General features: G+C 40.4%; 1 protein-coding gene across 1 annotated transcript in view; it reads left to right on the forward strand.

The window, feature by feature from the left end:
- Positions 1-9,449, forward strand: part of LOC111958355 (teneurin-3) — a gene marked incomplete at its 5' end in the record, with an annotated part of 80,464 nt that overhangs the window by 14,138 nt on the left and 56,877 nt on the right. Inside the window, 1 exon segment of the mRNA XM_070437240.1 lies at positions 3,960-3,969. Within this exon segment, the coding sequence (XP_070293341.1) occupies positions 3,960-3,969 (10 nt within the window).

A 9,449-nucleotide genomic window follows, 5' to 3' on the forward strand; every position in this document is an offset into this window, starting at 1 on the left:
TGAAAAATCCGACAAAATAATTGGTTTTGTGTTGACGTCAGAAGAGCTGGAGACAGTCAAACTCTTTCAGAGACCAAGCAAGCACCACAGGGAAGCTCTTATAGCCAATTACCTAGATTAAGTTTTTTATAGCCATTATCTAGACTAAGCTTTTATAGCGATTACCTAGATTAATCTTTATAGCCATGACGGATTACATTTTTTATAGCCATCATTTCTAGATTCATTTGTATAGCCATTAGCTAGAATACGTTTTTATAAGCCAATTACCTATAATTAGTTTTTATAGCCATTATCTAGATTAATCTCTTATAGCCATTACCTAGATTAAGCTCTTATAAGCCATTACCTAGATTAAACTCTTATAGCCATTACCTAGATTAAACTCGTATAGCCATTACCTAGATTAAGCTCTTATAGCCATTACCTAGATTAAGTTGTATAGCCATTTATCTAGATTAAACTCGTTTAACCATTACCTAGATTAAACTCTTATAGCCATTACCTAGATTAAGCATCTTATAGCTATTACCTAGATTAAGTTTGTATAGCCATTATCTAGATTAACTCTTATAACCCATTACCTAGATTTCAGCTCTTAAAGCCATTACCTAGATTAAACTCTTATAGCCATTACCTAGATTAAGCTCTTATAGCCATTACCTAGATTAAGCTCTTATGGCCATTACCTAAGATTAAGTTTGTATAGCCATTATCTAGATTAAACTCGTATACCATTACCTAGATTACGTTTTTTATAGCCATTATCTAGATTAAGCTCTTATAACCATTACCTAGATTCAGCTCTTAAAGCCATTACCTAGATTAAACGCTTATAGCCATTACCTCGATTAAGCTCTTATAGCCATTACCTGGATTAAGCTCTTATAGCCATTACCTAGATTAAACTCTTATAGCCATTACCTAGATCAACACTTATTGCCATTACCTAGATTCAACTCTATAGCCATTACCTAGATTCAACTCTTATAAGCCATTACCTAGATTAAGCTCTTATAGCCATTACCGTAGATTAAGCTCTTATAGCCATTACCTAGATTAAGCTCTTATAGCCATTACCTAGATTAAGCTCTTATAGCCATTACCTAGATTAAGCTCTTTATAGCCATTACCTAGATTAGCTCTATATAGCCATTACCTAGATTAAACTCTTATAGCCATTACCTGGATTAAACTTTATAGCCATTACCTACGATTAAGCTCTTATAGCCATTACCTAGATTAAACTCTTATAGCCATTACCTAGATTAAACTCTTATAGCATTACCTGGATTAAGCTCTTATAAGCCATTACCTAGATTAAACTCTTATAGCCAATTACCTAGATTTAACTCTTATTAGCCATTACTAGGATTCAAACTCTTATAGCCATACCTAGTAACTCTTTAGCATTACCTGATTTAAACTTTATAGCCATTACCTAGATTCAACTTTTATAGCCATTACCTAGATTAACTCGTATAGCCATTACCTAGATTAAAACTCTTATAGCCATTACCTAGATTAACTCTTATAGCCATTACCTAGATAGACACTCGTATAGCCATTACCTAGATTAAGCTCGGTTATAGCCATTACCTGAGTTAAGCTCTTTATAGCCATTACCTAGATTAAGCTCTTATAGCCATTACCTAGATTAAGCTCTATAGCCATTACCTAGATTAAGCTCGGTATAACCATTACCTAGATTAACTCTTATAGCCATTACCTAGATTAAGCTTTATAGCCATAACCTAGATTAACTCTTATAGCGAATTACCTGGATTAAGCTCTTATAGCCATTACCTAGATTAACTCTTATAGCCCATTACCTGATTAACTTTATAGCCATTACCTTAGATTAAGCTCTTATAGCCATTACCTAGATTAACCGTATAGCCATTACCTAGATAAACTTTTATAGCCATTACCTAGATTAAGCTCTTATAGCCATTACCTAGATTAAGCTCTTATAGCCAATTACCTAGATTAAGCTCTTATAGCCATTACCTAGATAAACTCTTTATAGCCATTACCTAGATTAAAACTCTTATAGCCTTACCTAATTAAGTCTTATAGCCATTACCTAGATTAAAGCTCTTATAGCCCATTACCTAGATTAAACTCTTATAGCATTACCTAGATTTAAGCTCTTTTATAGCCATTACCTAGATAAGCTCTTATAGCCATTACCTGGATTAAGCTCTTATAGCCATTACCTAGATAATCTTATAGCCATTAAACACCTAGATTAAACTCGTATTAGCCATTACCTAGATTAAACTCTTATAGCCATTACCTAGATTAAGCTCTTAAGCCATACCTAATTAACTTATAGCCATTACCTGGATTAAGCTCTTATAGCCATTACCTAGATTAAGCTCTTATAGCCATTACCTAGATTAAACTCTATAGCCATTACCTAGATTAAACTCTTAGCCATTACCTAGATTAAGCTCTTATAGCCATTACCTTAGATTAAAGCTCTATAGCCATTACCTAGATTAACTCTTTATAGCCATTACCTAGTTAAGCTCTTATAGCCATTACCTAGATTACAACTCTTATAGCCATTACCTAGATTAACTCTTATAGCCATTACCTAGGATTAAGCTCTTTATAAGCCATTACCTAGATTAAACTCTTATAGCTATTACCTGATTAACTCTTATAGCCATTCCTAGATTAAGCTCTGTATAGCCATTACCTAATTAGCTCTTATAGCCATTACCTAGATTAAACTCTTATAGCTATTACCTAGATTAAACTTCTTATAGCTATACCAGATTACTCGTAGCATTACCAGATTAAGCTCTATAGCCATTACTAGATTAAGCTCTTATAGCCATTACCTGGATTAAGCTCTTTATAGCCATTACCTAGATTAAGCTCTTATAGCATTACCTAGATAAACTCGTATAAGCCATTACCTAGATTAAACTCTTATAGCCATTACCTAGATTAAGCTTCTTATAGCCATTACCTAGATTAAGCTCTTATAGCCATTACCTGGATTAAGCTCTTTATAGCCATTACCTAGATTAAGCTCTTATAGCCATTACCTAATGATTAAACTTCGTATAGCCATTTACCTTAGATTAAACTCTTATAGCCATTACCTAGATTAAGCTCTTATAGCCATACCTAGATTAAGCTCTTATAGCCATTACCTATATTAAGCTCTTATATGCCATTACCTAGATTAAGCTCTTATAGCCATTACCTAGATTAACTCTTATAGGCCCATTACCTAGATTAAGCTCTATATAGCCATTACCTAGATTAAGCTCTTATAGCATTAACCTAGATAACTCTTATGACATTACCTGGATTAAGCTCTCTATAGCCATTACCTAGATTAAGCTTCTTACTAAGCCATTTACCTAGATTAAGCTCTTATAGCCATTACCTAGAGATATAAACTCTTATAGCTATATTAACCTAGATTAAGCGTGGACAAGCAACTAGCGTGAAATACCAACAAACAAAGTGTTTAGCACAGAAGACAGGGCGGAGAAGCAGTGACAGGTCCAGAAAGATTATTATGAGAAATAGATTTTGGTTAATGACTATTGACCAGCACTGTACCGGATTGTAAAATAATCACACACATTTTGTTCCACGCTGTTACACACGCTAAAACACACATGGGTTGCAGTTTATTTCAATGAAATCGATAGAAAGGAAGAATTCTCGATCTACACACACAAACACACACATACAACACACAACACTACACACGCTACACACACAGCACCTGGCCACAGTGGTGTTTTCCCTGGTAGGCGAGTCCAGGGCCTTACTGATTGAGTCGTTTTCCTACCAGGACCCTGTTCATTTGTTATTGTTGACTTCCCCTCACACACAAGAGTCCCAAAAGGAGAGGTGGTGTGTACACACGCACACATATACAAACAATACACACACACACATGCACCTAAGGCTTTCCTGCTAGAGAGGAATATAGTGGTGAAGGGTGACTAGGGCAGAAATTCCACCTGAGAGTGGGAGGTGTGTGTGTGTGTTGTGTGTGTGTGTGTGTGTGTGTGTGTGTGTGTGTGTGTGTGTGTGTGTGTGTGTGTGTGTGTGTGTGTGTGTGTGTGTGTGTGTGTGTGTGTGTGTGTGTGTGGTGTGTGGTGTGTGTGTGTGTGTGTGTGTGTGTGTGTGTGTGTGTGGAAATAGGCCATCCATCCCATTTCCTATATGTACCTTGTGACCATCATTCTGACCGTTGATATTTAAATTGGTGTGACATTCCATAATAAATTGCTAAATGAATATATTTATAACATTCAAATAGGTCATCAGAAACCTCAGGCCACCAAACGTGACTTTTAAACTTTTAATCAGCCAGAAAATGTATTGATTGATCAGAATCGCATAGACTAAATACTAAAATAAGATGATAGTGTATTTTCTGTCTGTAAGACAACAGCCTAGCTGGMCCATCCAAACTACACCATAGTATATTGAAACTAATTTCACACATATAATAATAGATGTGGCCTAAAGACAATACTAAATTGACAATAGTCTGTTGGGTGAAAATATGATCAATTGCATTGACAAAGAAGGGAACAGAGATGACCAAATAGCACTTCTTCCATATCATCCTACAGAGTTCCGGAAGTTACAATTCCTATACCCTATCAGAAAGAGCCGATTCCAAGGTTTCTAATGGAGCTATTTTCGCCAAACAACTCTACAAATTGTGCAGATGGTCTCTCTTTCAAAATAAAACCCACGTTCCTCATTTGAGTCCTGGTGACAATCAGCAAAAGCCATTTGGGCTATTTTTGTAATATTCCATTATATTCTTACTGTGAAATATATGTGTGTTGACTGTGGTAGGGCAGGGCCTGTGATGTCTGCTAAACTAACACGTCATTGGCATCATTAGCAGSCATAGCCTACTAAGCACAGATAAATACAACTCAAAACATGCTATTCTGTTCTTTTAAATAAATKGTCTTGTATAATGTTTTTTTATGACCTTCCTAAACTAAATATGAATGGATTTCTTTGTGATTGTTTATATTAAATGGATTTATTAGACTGGCGTCTATTGATAGGCTCCTGGTTGAGGCCAGGCTATGCTACTGTTAAATATGCGTACAGTCATTTTGACCCAAGTGGCGCTTTGAGGATGAAATGCCCCAAAACCTTTTTCTTTATTATATTTATCTCAAAGTATTGCTAGAGTTTAAAATACACATATTTAGGAAAAGGTGGGTTCGAGGTTTTTAATGAAATGAAGTTATTGATATTCCAAAATTGAAAATGGCCAGATTGACCGTCTCGGTTGTTCTAGTGTTAACGGCTCAACAGAAGGGCTTCAAGGTCAATGTCAAAGTCAGCACCACAAAGAGCCATGGCTGGACATGGAATAGAATCAGAATAGAACAGAATAGAATAGAACTCTAGTGAGGATAGACATTTCTCTTAATAATGATCATTATTATTCAAATACGTCGTGCACATAGACATCATGAACAATGCACCGCAGTCTTCAGGAAAATAATACTTCCCCAATCATTTTACATTTACAATCAACCCAATACGTTGATGTTATGGTCTTCCATTTAACTATGATGTCAGCTTCCGTATTGTAGATATTTAGACCGGGCCGGGTTCCAGTTCTAATCTCCATTACAGCGCATTATGCTGATTCTCTCTGACACGCCCAAGACGGTTATCCTCTCGCTTTCTCTCCGTCTCAATAATGGAAAATGTGTACCGGCATATTTTATCGTCTCTACTCGTTCTACTCACAGACGCACACAAACACACACGCTCGCTCATAATGCATGCATTCAGGCAGAACCAGAGGATTATATTAACCCCTTGTTACCCTGATGTTGTAATACACCATACAGACCTATTGCATTGTTACACTAATGTGACCATGTCTGTGGTTCCTAAGGGAGGAGTTACTCTCAATGCCCATTAGGGACGCAGCCCATGTGCCCAATGACTCTGATATAGGAGTTCAACACGTACAGAACATCTCTCAGAGGAGACGAAACCATATGTATGCAGCAGGTGGGGATTGCTACCTGTATTAATATACGGCGTAGCATATGTGTGTGCTCTCTCAGCCCCATCCGTCTTTGTTAGGGCACTCCAGCACACACACACACACACACACACACACACACACACACACACTATCCAAACCGCTCCACAGCCCCAATCACCCAATCACATCAGCCTTTCAAACAGGCACGGCGCTGAGCCGCCCGCTCTGCTATAGCTAACGCCAGCTCCACTCAGCAGGATCCATCACAGCCGCTACTGCTATCGCTAACCGCTAACTCCGCTCAATCAGCTAATCGATGAAAGCTCCTGGTGATCAGAGGGCGCGATGCTAACTAGCTACTTGAGATTTAGGGGGTTCAGCTGGGGGTTCGGTGCTTGGCTACGGTTGGTCAGGGGTTCGGGCTGCGGTGGGAACCCCTTCGTTGGTGCCGGGGTCTCACTCCACAGAGGGGTTTCTCTCTAAGATGGCATTCATTCATCTAGCGGTTATAACATAGCAAGGGCAAAGCGGCTGCGCACAATCCAACATGTTGCCCGACGTGAATAATTTTAAGGCACACAGCGTGGAGCCATCCTTTGAAGTACTTTCTTTGAAGCAAAGCCCCCTTTTTCCTCCTCACTTCTTCCCTCCATCCATCCCTGCTCTTCATCTCTTCCTCTTCCCCTCTTCATCCAAAATAACTACACCAAGACTTGGTCCTGTTTGCACTGCCTTTTGGTATCCCAGTGGAATAACTTTGGTGACGCTGCTTCTTAGTAGTTCTCTGGTAGAGTAAGGGTCTATCCAGCCCTCTTTCTCTCTCTCTGTCTCTCTCTTCTCTCCTCTGTCTTCTCTCGTCTCTCTCTCTCTCTCTCTCTCGTCTCTCTCTCTTCTCTCCTTCTCTCTCTGTCTCTCTCTCTCTCTCTCTCTCTCTCTCTCTCTCTCTTGTCTCTCTCTGTCTCTCTCGTTCTCTCTCTCTCTCTCTCTCCGTCTCTCTCCTCTCCTCTCTCTGTCTCTCTTGTCTCTCTCTGTCTCTTCCTTCTCTCTCTCTCTCTCTCTCTCTTCTTCTCTCGTCTCTCTCTGTCTCTCTCTGTCTCTCTCCTCTCTCTCTCTCTCTCTCTCTTCCCGTCTCTCTCGTCTCTCTCTCCATCTCTCTCCGTCTTTCTGTCCTCTGGTTCTGCTAACATACTAAAGAGCGAGAGAAATAAAAGAGGAATGAGAAAGCGGAGAAGAAGGAGGACAAGACTGGTGTGGTTTGGCTGGGCGGTCGGGAGGAAGTGGAAATAATAACATGAAGTTTTGACGGAGGCTGTGGTTGAGGGTATTTGCGAGAGCTCTGAAGATGACAGCAGTTTTGGGAGTTGTGTTGTTATTTCTGAATGACCCAAAATGACCACTACCCAACCATACTCCATCCCTCATACCACTCCTCTCCCTTTCTCTCTATTTCTTCACTCTCTCTCCCTTTCTCTCCACTGGCAAGCCGTTAAAAGATTGTTTTTAAAGCTATCTGAACAAAAAAATAAACAGTTCTTGACGTAAACCGGAGCGCCTGGCACCTACACCGTACCCGTTCAAAGGTACTTCAATCTTTTGTCTTGCCCCTTCACCGTCTGATTGGCACACATATTCGACTCATGTCTCAAATTGTCTCAAGGCTTAAAATCCTTCTTTAACCCCGTCTCTCCCCTTCATCTACACTGAATTTGAAAGTGAATTGCACAAAACGTGACATCAATAAGGGATCACAGCTTTCACCTGGATTCACCTGGTCAGTCTATTTGAATGGAATGAGCAGGTGTCCTTAATGTTTTGTATATCAACTGCTACATAAAATAAGAAATTAATTTCTATATGCAGCAATACCTAAACATCAACCCAGTATTCTAGCTTTTATTCGTACTTGTCCTTTCCCTACCTTTGCTGCAGTTATGAATGCGATGTGCTTGAGAATCGATACAATACTACTTGAACGCATCAAGGCAATACCAGCAATAGCTGCCTGTGTTGTACAGCCAGCCAACCACTCTATCCTGAGACTGTGAAGGGAKCKTGAGGACCTTAAAGTAGGTGTTTGAATGTGTACATTACRTCGGTGTRTTGTACACTGTGTCCATGTACTTTATGTACTTTCATGTTTGTTGTCTGTGCAAAGACTCACGTTTTCCCTCCGTCAGACATTCGTTATTCTATTTCATGTCGCTCGGCCACGCCACAACACGGCTGCGCTGCCATCTTTAAACGGCGTCCGTTTGCCGTCCGTGATTCCCTCCGACCCTGGTCTCTCTCCCGGTGTCCTTGATCCAACCAGAGCCATGAAGTAAAGATCAAAGGCTTCTCCTCTCCCTCTCTCTCCGCCCGCTCTCCCCCTCTACTCCCGCTCTCCCCCTCTACTCCACACCTTGCTGCCTCGTACACGCACCACACCTCGCTCCAGCACAGATAAAACACCCCCTGTGAGTTGATGGACAGGTCCAGTCTGTTTGATCCACTGTTAGGCCTCGTCAGCAGCACCCTGTTATGGTGAAGGGGTGCTGATCATAAAGAAACTGAGGAAAGTAACAAAGTCAAAACAAGACTGCATGTTGTAAAACTTGTTCTTTATTTTGTACTTATCAGACCACGAGGCTTATATTCGTTTTTTTCTAAAGCTTAAAACTACCCCCTGGCTGTAGGCTACCCAATGAACTGACACACTGCCTCTAGCATTAGTTCCTGTTGTTATTAGCCAAGCGATTACCAGAACACCACGTGTGCCGCCCAAGCCCTCTCCCCTCCACCAGCATATCCTCAGGCCTGATATTAAACCCCAGTGTTTTGGATCAAACTGAAAACACAACCCCACTGGCTACATCACACAACCCAAAATCCACACAGCAGCACCCTCGGCCACTTTCTCTTCCCGTCTCTCTCTATCTCTCATTCTATCTAGCTCTCATTCAGCCTACCATGGATCCCCCACAGCCAATCAAAAACTGTTCCTGTCATGCGCCAGCCAATCAGTGCCAGTCTCTGGGCAGGGGTGGGCAGAGTGGGCCAGGGCCTGTGGGTAGTGGTACAGGGTGTGTGTTTGTTCCAATGTCCTACAGGAGACAGGGCATGGCAGAGCACAGAGGTAAGCTCCGTACATCCTGGGGGGAGCTTAGTATAACAACATTCCCATATATCCCCATAATATTCCCAAAACATCCCCATAATATCCCCGAAACATCCCCATATATCCCCACAATATTCCCAAAACATAAACACCGCCCATATATCACAATATTCCCAAAACATCCCCATATATCCCACAATATTCCCAAAAACATCCCATATATCCCACAATATTCCAAAAATCCCATATATCCCCACATATTCCCAAAACATCCCATATATCCCCACAATATTCCCAAAAGTCCCCATAATCAGCCCACAATATCCAAAACAT

Source organism: Salvelinus sp. IW2-2015, linkage group LG34 (genome assembly GCF_002910315.2).
Source record: "Salvelinus sp. IW2-2015 linkage group LG34, ASM291031v2, whole genome shotgun sequence".
Taxonomy (NCBI): domain Eukaryota; kingdom Metazoa; phylum Chordata; class Actinopteri; order Salmoniformes; family Salmonidae; genus Salvelinus; species Salvelinus sp. IW2-2015.